The 16,747-nt window shown below is 44.8% G+C and overlaps 1 protein-coding gene across 7 annotated transcripts in view; it reads left to right on the plus strand.

The window, feature by feature from the left end:
* Ccdc91 (coiled-coil domain containing 91) overlaps positions 1 to 16,747 on the plus strand; it is a 210,600-nt gene that overhangs the window by 98,083 nt on the left and 95,770 nt on the right. For all 7 annotated transcript variants that reach the window (XM_029570285.1, XM_008846905.3, XM_008846909.3 and 4 more), the window contains 2 exons: positions 3,108 to 3,185; positions 16,584 to 16,691. In XM_029570285.1, the coding sequence (XP_029426145.1) occupies positions 3,108 to 3,185; positions 16,584 to 16,691 (186 nt within the window). The remainder of the gene's footprint in view (positions 1 to 3,107; positions 3,186 to 16,583; positions 16,692 to 16,747) is intronic.

Below are 16,747 nucleotides of genomic sequence, written 5' to 3' on the forward strand. Positions count from 1 at the left end.
GGGTCTTCTGCAAGAACAACCAGTGTTAACTGCTGGGCCATCTCTCCAGCCCCCAGGTGCTTTATTTCCATGTGTCATTTTGGTTGATAGTTTTAGACTGATCATTGCACCCCTGTGGTTTCCTTCCACGTGATATTTGGCTGCAAAAATTTGTCTGTGAGACTGATGGGCATTCGCAGGTGTCCTGTCATGGGCTGTAATTTGTCACCAAGTGGATGAAGTCGGGAGTGAATATTAAACATCTCTCCGAGTGGAAACCCCTTTCATTCATGGTGTGCTTTGCCAATGATGCCTGCCTCTTCTGCAAGGATGTGGCTCCCTAGCCATCAGCCAGGCATGGTGCACTGCGGCAGGAAGCTGGTGTGGTGGCTCGAGCCACTGACACTTGTGAGGCAGAGGCGGGAGAATTGCTGTGAGGTTGGAGCCAACCTCGTATACTAAGTAGGTCCAGCCAACCTGGGCTACAGGGTGAGACCCTGTCTCAACCACAAAGACCCCAGATGTGCTGAGGGCTTGCCTGGCTCATGAGAAGCCAGCAAGTTGTTTTGCTTCTGTTCTCTGGACACAGTCCCAGACATGTGACACCCTGAGCACCTCTGCATGCTCTGGCCTTACGGTGGCCCACGCTGTGTGTCCACAGACCGTGGCAGGGGAGTTGACCTCCCTGTTCTGCAGCCCTTTGGTGTGGCCGTTACCCACTGCCCACACTCTGATTCCTGCCACACTCATGTCCTTTTGGGTTGTGGGAGGCGCAGGTGCTATGTTCTCCAGTAGAGCTGATTGGTTCCTGATCCTGTGACCAGAGAAAGTGCTGGTGCAGCTGGCATTGGAAAGTGGTTCTCTGTAGGAGACCATCAGCTAATTCTGTTCTAGGGTGCTGTTTCTAACCGATTTCTTGCCATAGCATTTGGAAGGTAAGAACTGGTTCCCTTGTCCTAGGTAGGGTGCCATGTTTGATTGGCCCACAGCTGCTTTTCCCGTTCCTTACCAACCTGCCAGTCAGAGGTTGGCTCTGCACCCTCTGTGGTGGAGTGTCATTTCTCTGCCTGCATTAACTTGTTAGAGGGGATTTGAGAGGGTTCTACTCAGCTTGGCAGTGGCAGAAATAACAGTGTGAATTGGAAATGTCTTAGTTTACAGCATGAGTTTGTTGGAGAAAGAATCTTGGTTCAGATAGCTGAATCTTGTCCTTGGTAGTTATGTAACTATTGCCAAGTCAGCATTTTTCTGGAACACATAGGTACTGTTAGGTTCTTTACATGTGTGTCTATTCAGTGGGTTTTCTTTGAGTACCAGTCTCATCCAGCTCTATGAAGGTTCTGGTAGCCATTTGGGCCTGGGGTGCTGTGTGAAGTGGGGGAAGCACAGGCTTTGCAGTAATCATGTTCCTAGGGTGTCTTGGATTTGGATTGGTGTGAGGAACTGTGAGTGATCGTTTCAGGTTGTGCTAAGCGTGGCTGACTGTGTCCTACTCTTTTCAGAGGAATGATGGGAAATGCCTGAGCCCTTTGTATTACTGCATTTAATGCCAAAGACAACCTGCTTGTTTGGGTGTAGAAATACACTGAAATCCTTCGGTTTATGTATTTATTGGCTTTATTTTTTGAATTGGGGCTCACTGAGTGGTCTGCAGCTCATGTGTAGACCCAGCCTGAAGCTCATGTTAGACCCAGCTGGCCCAGAACTTTTTGTGGTTCTGCCCATCTTCAGGTGATGGGACAGCAAACACATGCCTCCAGGGAAGGCCACCACTGGGTCTGATAAGAAGCCCTGAGGCATCTAGATGACACTCCGGAGATCTGACTCTGAACTCACTGATTTTGAATGGACGTCTAGATGTCTCTGGACCTCAGTTTCCTCATCATGAGTGTGTTAAATGTAATTGCCTGTGTATCTCTTCTTGTTTGAACATCTAGTTCATGATGGTGAGACCATTTCCCGTGTCCAGCCTTCTCAGAACACTCTCAGGTTGATGCCTTGAGAGAAAGCTGTTGCATTTAGTCTTGGTTTTGAGTACTTTGAAGATAAGTCATAAAGTTTTGGCTTTCATGTTTTTTCAAAATTATTTTTATTTTATGTGTATGAGTATATTGTCTGCATGTGTATAAGTGCACCCCTGTCTTGCAGTGCCTGTGGAGAAGAGGGTGTCCGATCCCCTAGAACTGGAGTTTCCAACACTTGTTAGCCACCATGTAGGTGCTGGGAATCGAACCAGGGTCCTCTGCAAGAGCAGCTTTAACTGCTGAGCCATCTCTCCAGCCCCAGCTTTTACATACTTGAAACGAAAATGTCCGGCCGCTTGTACCCCATGGCTGTTGTGGGTTTTCTTTGGTAACCGAGCAGCCTGACCTGCTGCAGTATGTCTCTATCAGCCACTCACAGGGATACAAGGGAGGGGCCACCCAACTGTAGCAATCAGGTCATAGAACAGCATGGAGAAACTTGGAAAGAGGTCTTCATATAAGAGAGTCCAGCTGTGAATAAACAGATAAAGAAACATGCCCCGAAATGTTTGCTGACTACTTGTGTAACACGGATCAGGTTTTAATTAATGGCGGTGCTGCTCATTGTAACCCACAGACGTCTGTGTGAGCCTAGGTTCAAAACCAGGTTCTGTACAATTTTTTAAGATGACTGATGCTAAATAGCTCTGCCTTTCTTCGATGAAGAATGAGAATCCTTTTCAGTACTGGTATTATGCCCATAACTACACAGACGGAAGGCAGGTAGAGTTGGTGTTGGCCATGGTAATATTGCAGTTCCCACACACTGGCATGTTAGAAGCACCTGGAGGAACCATGAGCTCGTAGAGGCTGGTCTTGCTGCTGGGACACGCTGCTCCCTCGAGATCCAGGTCTCAGAACACCCAGGGGAGAGCTCTGACTTGGTGTGGCTCTCCTTGCTTGCCTGTGCTTCCCAACGCTTTGAACAGAACTTGTGTTTAAGAAGCAAGCCAAACAAACCATTTTTTCCTTGACTTCACCCAAAGCCTCAGTTCTACAAACCTCCTCAGTTTCCATAGAGGGAAGTGTCAAAGGTTCGTTATTTTGGAACAAAATGGAAGAATAAATTGTGGATTCAGTGTGGGTTGTTTTTTGTCTTTTCAGGAAAAGCATAAGCAAGAGCTGGAAGACATGAGGAAAGCCGGCCACGAGGCGCTGAGCATCATCGTGGACGAGTACAAGGTGAGCTCCGGGCTGCTCAGGCAGCTGAACTATGGAAAGTCTCCGTAAGAACTTGACTCGTAGGGCTGTGGAGGCGTGTGCAAGCATAGACCTGTGGTGGAGCATCTGGTACTCATCAGGTCTCTTTGGACTGCTTGCCTAGCGTACCTTCAGGGGTACAGTTGATGTGGGCTCAGGGTTTGGCAGGTTTCAGTCCCTTCTCTTTCAGCTGCTTGCTGTAGACCTGACACAGCTGAGTGTCCTGGTAGAGATTGTGGGTGCAGCCCAGGAGCTGAGAGGGAAAGAAGGGAGTGGGCCATGCCTCCGGGGACGACCCCGCTCCACGTGGGCCCCACCTCCATTGCTGCTGCTTCCCCAAATGCTATCTACTGATGAGGTGTTAGTCACTGTGATCAGTCACTTCACATCAGGTTGCACCATCCGACAGAAAGGCTTAACAGGTGGGCCGTGGGGACACTTCTACTGAATTGTGTAGATTGATTTTATAATCTGCCTCTTTGTTGAAAGTGTTGATCATTTTTAGACCTTTTCTGGTGGAGTTTTTGGGATCTGTTACATATATCATCTGCAACTATGGCTAAATTGGCCTCTTCTTTTCCAGTTAATACTCTTAATTTTTTTCTCCTGTCTTATTGCTCTAGCAGGATTTTCAAGGACTATATTGAAAAGGGGTGGGGATAGTGGATAGCCCTGTTTGGTTCCTGATTTCAGTGGGAATGCTTCCAGTTTTTCTCCATTTAGAATTGTAGATTGATTTTATAATCTGCCTCTTTGCTGAAAGTGTTGATCATTTTTAGACCTTTTCTGGTAGAGTTTTTGGGATCTGTTACATATATCATCTGCAACTATGGCTAAATTGGCCTCTTCTTTTCCAGTTAATACTCTTAATTTTTTTCTCCTGTCTTATTGCTCTAGCAGGATTTTCAAGGACTATATTGAAAAGGGGTGGGGATAGTGGATAGCCCTGTTTGGTTCCTGATTTCAGTGGGAATGCTTCCAGTTTTTCTCCATTTAGAACGATGTTGGCTGTGGGTTTGTTATATATGGCTTTAATTATGTTGAGGTATGTTCCCTCCAGTCCAATTCCCTCTAGGACTTTTAGCATGAATGCATGGTGGATTTTGTCAAAGGCGTCCTCTGCATCTATTGAGATGACCACATGATTTTTGTCTTTGAGTCCATTTATATGATTTATAACATTAATCGACCTATGTATATTGAACCATCCCTGCACCTCTGGAATAAAACTGACTTGATCATGGTGGGATGATCTTTCTGATGTGCATCTGTATGCAGTTTGTGAGTATTTTGTTGAGAATTTTTGCATCTATGTTTATTAAGGACATGGGTCTATAGTTTTCTTTTTTGGTTGTATCTTTACCAGGTTTTGTATTAAAGCGATACTGGTTTTAGAGAAAGAGTTTGGGAGCTCTCCCTCTGTTTCTATCTTTAAGAAGTATTGGTTGTAGATCTTTGACTATCTGGTAGAATTCTGCTGTAAATCCATCTGGGCCTAGGCTTTTTTTAGTCAGAAGGTTTTGTATTACTGTTTCAATTTGCTTATATGTTATGGGTCTGTTTCTTCTTTCTTTAGCTGTGGTGGTTCCCATGAATTTAGAAATTTATCCATTTCATTTAGATTTTCAAATTTAATAGAGTATAGGTTTTTAAAGTATTCCTTTCTAATGTTTTGGATCTTTTTGGTGTCTGTTGTGGTATTTCCCGATTCATCTCTGATTTTGTTGTTTGGATTTCCTCTTTCTTTCTTTTGGTTAACTGGGCTAAGGGTCTGTCTATCTTATTTGGCTTTTCCAAGAAGCAGCTCTTAGATTCATTGATACTGTTTTCTTTGTTTCTATTTCATTAATTTCTGCTCTGATTTTTGTTAGTTCTCTTTTTTTTTTTTGAGACCAGGCTGGCCTCAAACTTGCAGAGATTCACCTGCCTCTTCCTCCCAAGTGCTGGAATTAATGGTGTGCACCACCACACCCGGCAATTTTTATTACTTCTTCTTGTCTCCTGGGTTTAGATTTGGTTTGTTCCTGCCCTTCTGGAGTCTTGAATTCTGCTGTTAAGTCATTTATATGTGATCTTTCTGATGTTTTAATATAGGCACTTAAAAACTTCCCTCCTAGGACTGCTTTGAAAGTGTCTCAGAGGTTTCGTTGTGTTGTAATACCATTTTCATTTAGTTCCAGGAATACTTCTGTTTCTTTCTTAATTTCTTCTTTGACCCAATCATCATTCAGGAGTATGTTGCTTAATGAGTTCATGTGGCTACTAAAGCTTCTTTTGCTATTTTATAGGCTTTACTGCACTGTGGTCTGATAGAATGCATGGAATTATTTCAACTTTTTTGTATTTGTTGAGGATTGTTTTGTGCCCCAGTATGTGGTCAGGACCTTTTAGAGAAACTTGCATGCAGTGCTGACTAGAAAGTGTATTCTTTGGTGCTTAGGTAGAATATTCTGTAGATGTCTATTAGGTCCATTTGATGTAAGACATCTTTTAATTCAGATGTCTGTTTATTCTTTGTCCAGTTGACCTGTCTATTGGAGACAGTGGGGTATTGAAATCACTTAGTATTACTGAGTTGGGGTTAATCTGTGTTTTAGGGTCCTTTAATACTGTTTGAAATTGGGTGCACCAGAGTTTGGTGCATATGTTTTCATGACTATAGTATCTTCTTGGTCAATTGTTCCTTTGGTAGAATGAAGCAGCCCTCCTCTTTATCTCATCTGATTAGTTTTAGTTTGAAGTCTATTTCATCAGATACTAGAATTGCAATGCCTGCTTGTTTCATGGTGCCGTTTGCTTGGAATATTTTTGTTCGTCCTTTCCCCCTAAGGCAGTGCCTGGCTTTGAAAGTGAGATGGCTTTCTTGCAGACAATGAAAAGATGGATTTTCTTTCTTAATCCATTCCACTAGCCTCTTGTCTTTTGACTGGGGAGTTGAGGCCATTGATATTTAGAGATATTATTGAATGATGTGTATTGGTTAATGTCATTTTAATTTCTTTGTTCTTGGTTTGATTTTGTGTTTCTGTTATTATACCTTTGTTTTCTTTCTGTAAACTCTTGGGCATAGCCACTCCTTTCTTTGCCTCTTTGTATTGCTTCAAGCGTCCTCTGCAGGGCTGGTTTGGTGGACATGAATTCTTTCAGCCAATTTGTGTCATGGAAAACTTTCCGTTCTTTGACTGTGATAGATAGTTCTGCTGGGTAAAGAATTCTGGGTTGGCATCCATGGTCATTTTGGAACGGGAATACTTGGTCCAGACCCTCCTGGCTTTCAAAGTATGCATTGAATCATCAGCTGTTATTGTGGCTTCACAATATTTCATTTTCCCTGCTATGAACAGCGACAAATAACAGAACCCCAGGCATCGCAGATAGAACACGTGTTCATGAAGTTTAGAAGAAAGCACGCTGGCCGGGAACCTGAGCTCTGGATGTCTGCATGGCAGCGAGTTTGCAGGGATTTCTTTTCCTCTTTATCTTCTGGAGCCTGGTGCTAGTGATAGAGAGGTCCAGCAATTCCCGTGGCACTGTGAAGGGACAAGCAAGAGTTGAAAGTGGGTCAGAGAACCACTTGAAGACGTGGACAGTGACTTGAGCAGCCTGTGGAATGATCCAGAAGTTCTAGAAGTTTTCTCCTCAGGTTCCTTAAGGGAGAAATGGCAGCCAAAGTCCCCAGACATTTCAAAAAAGTAGATAAAACTCACATTTAATGGTTTGTGTCATCTTGATCTGGGTGCTCAGAAATTTGGTTACTTTTTGAGCATTTCCAAAAGAATTTGGGCGTGTGGCTGAAATTACCATTTAAATGTAGGGACTGGGTGGAAGAGATGACTGCTGTAAGGTGGGTGGGCAGCAGACAGGCTCAACAGTGTGACGGGGCGCTGTGCAGACAGGCTCCACCCATGTGGCCTCTGTAGCTCTTCCTGGGTCCACATGCGAACACCATGTAGACTGCAGTTGTGCTCCAACATGAAGAATTTGAACTTGCTGGACTTCAAAACTGCCCAATCTCATTCTTTGGATTTAAGACACATACCTCTCTACATGGGCAGACAGCCTGTTGGTTCTGTTTCTCCGAGATCTTGGCTAATGCCTGTAGACAAACCTCCAACTGAACAATCTGAAAATCTTGACAGCAGCCGAAGAAAGATAAAGCTGCTAGAGAAAAATGGAAGAGTGATGGTGGACTTCTTGTCTGATACCGTAGAGGCTCGGGGATATGGAACAGCTGCCATTCCCTTGTTGAAAGGCGAATTACCAACCCGGAATTGCACCCGGAACAGGTGGTGGTGGTGTAGTGAGTCAGCAGTCAGCAGGTTTTCTTTTTGTTTTAAGGTGACCTGAGCCATTGTGGTGTGGATCACTGCATTGTAACTTGTGAGTCTTGGTTTTACAGGACATAATAAATCTCTTGTTGCTTTTTAAGGACACATACCGCAAGACAGGCATCGTCTCTGGAGACTGAGTTCACAGGTGTAGTTAGGGCTTGTGTCAGTTTCAGAGTTGTGTGCTGTGCTGCCAAGGAGAGCGCTTAGGGGCCGTGGTCATCTTGTCTGCCCTTGGGTTCCGTTCCAGCCACTGCTCTTTCCCCATTTTACCCAGTATTGACCGAGTTGTGTGGGTATGCACCTGCTTACACCCGTGTGCACGTGTGTATGCATATGTGTGATGTCCCTTTGAAATCACATACAAGAAAGTTGAGAGACACAGACTCGGGAAAGGAGCGAATACAGGGTGGAAAACCTTGAGGTCTAGCTGAAAGTAAGCAACTAGAATTTGCCTTACATCAAGACTTTTTTTTTTTATATTTTTTAAACTTAAGCCTTGTTTTTCTGGATATGAGATAAGTGGTCACCGTAAGAGAAAAATTCTTTATGGTGAAGGATTGGTTTAACAGCCCCGAGGGATTACCAAGGAAAGCCACACGTGGGGAAAAATGGACACAGTGTCTCAATAGGTGGGGCTGTGCGTCTTAAGCCACGAGGTAGCTCGTGTTCTCTAAGGAGAAAACCATGTTACACAGATGTGCTTCTCTCTCTTTCCAGAGTGTCTCTGTATTTGTAAGCTCACTTGACACAGTACTTATGAATACTCAAGGTGAAATCATTTTAAGCACTACCACCACCTCAAAATGAGTTTCCTTTTTGTCCTAAATAACTTTTGGGAAGAATTTTCCCAGGGAAGTGCTTCGTTGACTCAGCCTGTTAAAATTCATGGGGATTTCTGTTCACTTGCTCTTGTAGTGAGTAGAAAGTAACACAGAGTTAGGGTCATCTTGTTTTTATTTTGGCTCACTTGGAGGTTTCAAACGGACACTAATTAGATCCAAACATTCTTTTTACTTAAAATTTTTTGCTGCTGTTTTTCAGTGACAGCCCTTCTCTTCCCATTTTTTCCCCCTTATAGCGAGCTTGGTATTTACTTAGACATTAGTCATTGAGAAAATGACTCTTCATTATATAATTCTTATGCATAGACTTTCTGTAGTGCATTTGTAAGTTGCTTTCTTGGGTCTAGTTCACCTTGTTTAATTCTGGAATTAAATCACACGCTTGCTTTGTTTAAATTAAAAAGATTTCAGGGCCAGTGGGTCAGGCTACTCAGCGCTACTAAACCTGACTATCTGAGCTGCATCCCTGGACCCACAGGGTAGAAGGAGAGAACAGATGCCCTGCAGGTTGTTCCCAACTTTCACACCTGTGCTTGGACTTGTAGCCCCAATCCATAAACAAACAAACAGTAATACCTTTGCTTAAAGTTTTAGGCATTTTGCAGATCACAATAGTTAAAATGTTGAATTTTTATATATTTGATCAGTTAAAATGTTGATTAGCAGTTTGGTTTTATGTTTCTGTGCAGAAACCTAATAAGTTATAACTGTAAAGTTTTGGTCTTTGTTGGTTTTTTTTTTTTTTCTTGCTCTTTTTTCTTTTTTGGCTGGCTGGCTGGCTGTATCATTTGTTTGTGAAATGAAAAATTAGCTGCTGGTCACACGCGGAGATGGAGGCTTTCTTGCTCTCTGACTCTGGGAGCCTTTTTCCTTCTCCAGCGATTTGTTGGCCAAGCAGAATGTATTTAAGAACCTCATCCTTGACCGGGTTGCGTAGTGGTGCAAACCTTTCACCCAGCACTTAGGAGGCTGAGGCAGAAGGACTGAGTTACAGAGTGATGAGCAAGCTAACTTGGGCTGCACAGTGACAACTCTGTCTTGCAAAGCAACCAACCATCCACCCCGTACTCCCTTACAGCTTCTGCACATTTGAAGACCTCTTCACCAGTTACACACTGAGCACACTGTGTTTCTGAAGCTTTCCTCAATTTGTGATCATTAACTGTATATTCCAGATGCCAACGTACACGTGGTCCCGAGTGCATAGACGGGTTAAAACATGTGACCACATTCATGAGAAGACAGTGGCTAGGCAGGCTCTTATGACAGGAGTTTTCTGATGCCCCGCCCCCTTCATATATATTACCCAGGTATTGAGCCTGACACACTGAAGTTTTTACTTATAGACTTGGGATTTCTGCTACTTAAAATGGGGAGTGATGGGATCACTCTGGAATCATCTCGACTGAATCTTGATGTACTGATGTCCTATTCAGCCAAGCGGTTTTTTATTGGAAGTGTTGGCCTTTGGTATATTTTTAAAAAGGTTGAGTGTGCCTTAAATTCCCTTTGAATTTTAGCAAGTCAAGACATGTTACGTGCCAGTTTAGAGAATCATATGATTGCTGTATTCCATTTTTCAAAAGCCTGTACTTGCTGGTGTTTTATGTGAACTCTTGAAATGATTGTACTGTTTTATAAGGGAAAACATATTCCATTTAGGAGACCGTTTTTTCCCAGAGTGTAGGATTACTTGTATTATATAAAGTTCTCTCCCAACAAGGGAGAAAGAACTTTGTTTCTCTTCATTGGGTATTTTCCATTGATTAGATATTGCTAAGTCTTTGTCCAAAGATGGAGAGAGTAAAATTCAAGACACTTCATTCCAACCTCGTCATTCTGCTAACCCAAAGGTATGAAATAAATTTATAGTTTTCAGTTATTTGATGGACCAAGGACTCTCATAAATTCCAAGTTCTATCGTGTGATCAGATTTTTCCTGGACAACTGAAGCTGTTTGCTGTTGCCAACAAAATTTGGCCCAACAGCGTGCTGCTAGATACTAGGGACTGGTTTGGGACTCGTGCCTTGGCCTGGCCTCTCTCATCCCTCCCACCAAGCTCAGCCTCATGGAGTCTTGAGAAGGGTTAGCAGTTGAGATGGCTCTTCTGCGCCTCTGAGCTTCCAGGCCTGAGCCAGAAATTCACAAGCCAGGCTATTCTTGTGGTTTTTCTCTTCGGGCCCAAACCAAAAGGCATTGGAAACATTGCAAGGAAGCTTGTTGTATCATAGATTGAAGGCTCTCCTTTGTTATTGCTGAACAGCTGAAGGAGGGAAATACTCCACAGATCGAGGGCACAGCCACCTTTATTATTTTCCTGCAGAGCAGATCTCGAGAAAGAACTCCAAGTATAAGAAACTTGAACAATTACCGTATCGCTAGTCTCTTAAGACACCTACCGGTAATAAGCCTGCAGCTTACACAGTGCACTGTCCATGCTAAGTTTCCTTTTCAGACTGACTGATTGACGCTGTTCATTGTAAAGCATTTTATCACTGTTTGTCTTGTTCTGCTGGACATATTGGGGACTGATTTCTGTTCATTATCCTAAAATTTAAAATTTCAGTCTGTTGGAGCTATTAGTGTCTTCTGGGCACAGTTAACTTACAGATGACACCGTCTTTCCTCTTTCACCTGATTGGGACAGAGCGTGTTCTGATGGAGTGGACAGTTGATTTGTGCCTGAAGTCTAGGCTGAGCCCGCATGTTCCATCCCTCATGGTCCTGTGGGAGGAGCAAGCACTCAGTGATCTCCGACAGATGTCCTCACTTCCCTGATCAGCGCCTTACCTCTGTCAGGCAGACATTGCGCCAGCAGTGCGTGAGGCAAGTCTTCAGCAAGATCTGCGGAGACCCAGAGGTCCTCAGGTTTAGAAGGTGCCCTCAGAAGTGTTAATTAGGCCAGGGAAAGAATGGGCATAGTTACATTGCAGATTGTCATTTGGTGACAATATTCCTCTTAGTGGTCAGACAGACACGGAAGCTGTTATCAGCACAGGAATCAGAGTGGCAAGCGTTTGATGTCGTTACACTCATGACATCCCTCAGTGCAGAGGAGTATGTTTGCCAAGTAAGTGCAGAGATGGCATCAGTAAGAACACACTTAAATGCGACTCACCTGTTTGGCAGAGAGGAGTGATTTTTGTTTGAAATCACCATGTCTGTGACCTGTCCACTGTCAAGTGCTTTGTAAGGGGAGAAAGGAAATCCATCTGAACAGTGATCCAGGAGTCCGATTCAGCCCGTTGGACCCAGAGCACCAAATTGAAGGTTACTTGAGTCAGTGTTCTTGTGAAGTATTCCTGTGCTTCCGTCCCCCTTCTTAGGTGTTCTGTTCTAAAACCCAGTGTGGACTGATGTTAGCACCTCAAGGCTGCTAACCCTCTTGGCACACTGAACTCTTGTGTGCGGTTAGCATCAGTCCATCTGAGACACGTGAGTGGCACTGTCCCTCTCCTGGGGCTTGCCCTGACTGGATGAAGCCGGAACTTCCATTTCTACTTCTGTTATGGGAAGGGTTCTGCTTTTGACTTTTTGTTTTTAATTTATATCTTTGTGTATGTGCCTGCTTGTCTGTATGTGCACCAGATGCATGTACTTCCTACGGAGACCAGAAGAGGGAGTCAGAGTCCCTAGAACTGGAGTTGTGAGCTGCCATCTTAGTTCGGAAACTTTTTCTCTTTATGAATAAAATGAAAATGTAAAGGCGGGTGTAGTCCTTGCCACTGTCCCTGTCATAAAGCCAGTTTTGGTCCAGCCTCTAGACTCTCTCCGTGTTGTTGGGATGAGGAAAAGTTCCAGCCCATGAGATCTCTGCTTCATGAGCTGATCCCACCACATTGAAGGAATTTAATGATTTTAAATCTAGCAACTAATGAAAGCCATGTGCCTCCCAGATGAATTCCAGGGGGTATGGATTTCATGTATATAAAGTGGGGAATTTAGGGGGCTGGAGAGATGGCTCAGTGGTTAAGAGCACTGGCTGGTCTTGCAGAGGACCCAGGTTCGGTTCCCAGCAAACATATGGCAGCTACGAACATCCATAACTCCAGTTCCAGGGGATCTGACATCCTCTTCTGACCTCCGTGGGCATTGCACAACATGGGTGCACTTCATGCAGGCAAAACACTCATACATAAAACATAAATTTTAAAATTATTTTTATTATTTTTATTTTATGTGTATGCATGTATTACCTGCATGTAGGTAAGTGCACCCGTGTTGTGCAGTGCCCACGGAGGTCAGAAGAGGCTGTGAACTGGAGTTAGGGACAGTTGTTAGCTGCCATGTAGGTGAACCTGGGTCTTCTGCAAGAAGTCAGTGTTCTTAACTGCTGAGCCATCTCTCCAGCCCCCAAAACATAAATAATTTTTTAAAAAATTAAGAAAAATATGGGGAACTTAAATCACAAACTTCAGGAAGCTGTCAAAACAGTCCTGTTCCCAAACATCAACATGGACACTGAAGCCAGCCATGTTGTGAGAGCTCCTGGGAGGCAGGGAAGAAAGCTGCAGTTCTTCCATTTATCTCAGGGGGAGCCCAAAACATGAGAAGCACTGTGTGGATCAGATGTTGGGGAACAGACCGGAAGGGGAGTTGTAAACAAGAGGCGGGTCGTTGTTGGCCCTAAGTGGGGCTTGACTTGACCCAAAACCCACCTGCTTGGGCAGTGCAGACCTGTGCATCCTAGCCGGGCAGCTGACACCCCAGTGCCCTCTTCTATACTCTGTCTCTAGTTCCTCCTCTTAGAAAGACAAGCTCAGGCCTTTCCTGTACTTAACCACGGATTATGAAGACGTTGTTCTGGGCAGAAATCTTCCTTTCCTTTTTTCTAACTGAAACCATAGACCTGATTCAAGTCACAAGGTGCAAGGTTGTGGCATCCGAGAGGGAGACCAGCCCACGTGGCTGCTTTTCAGAAGGTTGAAGCATCTGGAAACAGACACGCACAGCCTCCGTGCTGCACTTAATTTTAGAAACTTCTTAATTTTAATGTGTTGTCCATGGCACAAAAGAAGTTTTCACTGGGAGACTTCTGTGGTGTTTGAGGTGACGGCTCTTATGTTACTCGAGTCCCTTAACAGCAGGGCCAGCGGGAACCGTCCTTCTGTCCTGAAGGTTTTCTTTGGCCGTCTCAACCTCTGAGGCACTTTATAACATGGCTAGACGATACTGAATTTCCTCTACGATCTATGCCCAGCAGCTAACATTTTTCTTTTTGAATTGTGTAGTAACACTGCCCTGGTCCTCAGGCCGCAGGAGAACCCAAGTGCCAGAGCCTCTCCTGAGAGGGCCGAGTTGGACAATGAGGTCTTCCGTGGCCTCTGTGCAACCTGCTGCTTCTCTTCTTTAAAACAGTAGATGGGAAAAGGGAGGAACCTTCTGTGTCTTAGTGCAATTGTTCGAAATACTTAAGAGGTTAGTTTTGTCAAAACTAGAATTGAGTCTGTTACTGGTTCTCCCCAGATGCATGGCCTTCACTCCCGAGACAGGCACTCCTTACCCTTCTTCCTGAAGAGTGAGCTCTTGGGTTCTGGTGTGCCTTGTCTCTGCCTGGCTGGCTCACCAGAGACCATGTGTTTGAACTTGAACCTGGAGCAAGGATAAAGTAAATGACAGCCTTAAACCCAGACTGAAGATTTTGCTCCGTGCACTTTTCTGTAAAGACAATTACAATAAGTGAGGGGATGTTAAGATTAGCATTCCTTGTTTGACTCAGAATTCAAGAGAGGCACAATGCCAGCTACACAGGAAGATGAGCGTGATGCTGCCCAGCGATACAGCAAGCCATGGTGGCTGCAAGTGTGCTCCTATTGGATACAGCTCTCATGGAAGGATGGCTCCTATTGGATACAGCCCTCATGGAAGGATGGCTCTTATTGGATACAGCTCTCATGGAAGGATGGCTCCTATTGGATACAGCTCTCATGGAAGGATGGCTCCTATTGGATACAGCTCTCATAGAAGGATGGCTCTTATTGGATACAGCGCTCATGGAAGGATGGCTCCTATTGGATACAGCCCTCATGGAAGGATGGCTCCTATTGGATACAGCTCTCATGGAAGGATGGCTCCTATTGGATACAGCTCTCATGGAAGGATGGCCTTGGGAAGTCTCCTCATTGGCCTGGCCTGTGGCACTAATCATCTGCTGCTGAGTAGCTAGGCACCCATCTGTAAACTCTGGTATCTGCCTGCCCTGCACCTGCCCACTTCCTCTCTCCTGCCGTCATCTTCAGTCTTAGACTGAACTTTATGAGTTTTTGTTATATCTGTATTACCTAACCTCTGTGTTGCCCTTGGAGGAATCCATGACTGCCTGCGGCCAAGATGGTAATGGTGGATGTAGGCATCTTGTTCCTTCTGCATGGTTTTCTTTCCATCCCATTGTCTGAGTAGCTCTTAAAGGGCTCTGGTGTGTGAAAGAAAAGGAATTCACATACAAATCAACCAGTAAAGAGAAAATGCTGTTTAAATCATGTCTGTTAACTCTGGGAAGAGTGCTTTATTAACTTACCTGTCCTCCTACAAATAGAATTGACTAGACATCAGAGCTGTCTATTTGAGTTTGGACCATGCCAAATAGGAAAGTGGAGACCATTCTTTCCACTTAACAGTTCTGTCGTGTTCCAAATTCCAGAAAAGAATGGGAGTTGTGCCAGGCCTGGTGGCAGTTCCTGTAATCCCAGCCCTCAGGAGGAGGTAACAGGACATCCTTGACTTCATAGTGAATTTGAGACCAGCATGGGCTACATGACTCTCATCTCAGAAATAATGAGAAAGTGTATCTCTCTTTATAAAAAGATTTGCAGTTATTCCAAGAGAGTGTCTGTATCATTAATTAATTAATTTTCTTTAGTATTTTGCCAGAGGTAAATTAGAGATTTTTACCATCCAGTCAGGGGCAGGGATGAATTTCAGCTCGTCTGTACATTGATCCCGTGGCTTCTGTCGGAGGTGGCTTTGGATGCAGCCTCTCCGTGGCACCCTGTGCTGCTGACGAGAGGGCAGGGCCCCTCCTTTGGCCCTCACTCCTGGGCTTCCCCAGGGACCTGAAGTGGCGCCCAGGCAGCAGCATCTCCTGTTGCAAAAAGGGAGCCGATTTTCTAAGGCTCTGAGACTTATCCAGAGGTTTAAAAATATTTTTAGCTTTCTTTAAAAAAAAAAAAAAGCCTATTTATTTAGCATTTTAATGCATGTTGTTTCCAACTGAATAAGTCTATTTTCAAAACAGCGATCAAGAGATTTGGCTCATTTTTCTTTCACTGGCAAATATGGCAAGGTCTGTTTTCCATACGGTGTGTCTACTTCAAGTTGCCATTTGATTATGAGTAGTTCATTATCCAGATAGACCTTTAAAAATAGAGCATTGGCTAAGGAGTTCTGTGCATATGGCTATGTGTGTATTTAGGATGATTTAGGATCAGTACATAGTGCATGCAGTATTATGGAGAACGTTAGTCTTGCCATTAAAGACACAGCTTAAATGAAAAGAAACACTGCCAGCATCTCAGCATCTCCAGGGTGGGGGTGAGTGGCGTCCCCACATGGCTTGGCAGTCTCACAACGGTCAGCCCATCATCATGCCTACCTTTCCTGGCTCCCAGTGTCTACACCATGCAGTCCAGTCCGCCCTGTCTTGCAAACCCAGTTAGCCCTCCTGAAACTCTGCATTGCACACCCGGACATACACCCTCTCCTGTGAGGGCCTTGAGCTCCTGGGGGCCGGGGGGCAGTCTTTAGCGTCTGGAGTTGTTGGAGTTGGTCTCCATCTGCTTTTACTTGACTTGTGGTCTTGAAGATCTTACTTGGCCCATGGGTGCTGCAGTGTGCCCAGAGGATGTGGAGTTCTGTCAGCCAGTGAAATATGCCTGGCTCTCCCCCATCCCTTCTTCATCCTGTGTGGTCTCTACTAAACTGAATTTGTATGTGCGAACTCTACTGGTGTTGTCATTTTCTGTGACTCGGCCTTTTCGAGGAGGTGTGGAGAGGGCCTGTCTGAGCCTGAGAAGTGCAGCATTTCTAGCCTTAAAACCCCAGCTGGAAGTGGAAGCAGGGCTCCCTGGAGGTGAGCCCGCGTCCACAGTGCCAGTGCCACCCTACAGTGACAGCGGTGACCTTGGCCCAGACGTGTGTGGCTGCTACACTCTTCAGGCCGGCCTCCAGCTCCAAGTTTTGTCTGAGATCCAATGATTTTTTTTTTCAGGCACTTCTGCAATCCTCAGTTAAGCAACAGGTAGAGGCCATCGAGAAGCAGTATGTGTCTGCCATCGAGAAGCAGGCCCAGCGCTGTGAGAAGCTGCTCCAGGCCCAGGTACGGAGCCCAGGTCTGCCACACTGGCTTCCCGCAGCCCTCCCCTGCTGCAGCCC

Source organism: Nannospalax galili, unplaced genomic scaffold, assembly GCF_000622305.1.
Source record: "Nannospalax galili isolate Female #2095 unplaced genomic scaffold, S.galili_v1.0 scaffold763, whole genome shotgun sequence".
In the NCBI taxonomy this organism is placed as follows: domain Eukaryota; kingdom Metazoa; phylum Chordata; class Mammalia; order Rodentia; family Spalacidae; genus Nannospalax; species Nannospalax galili.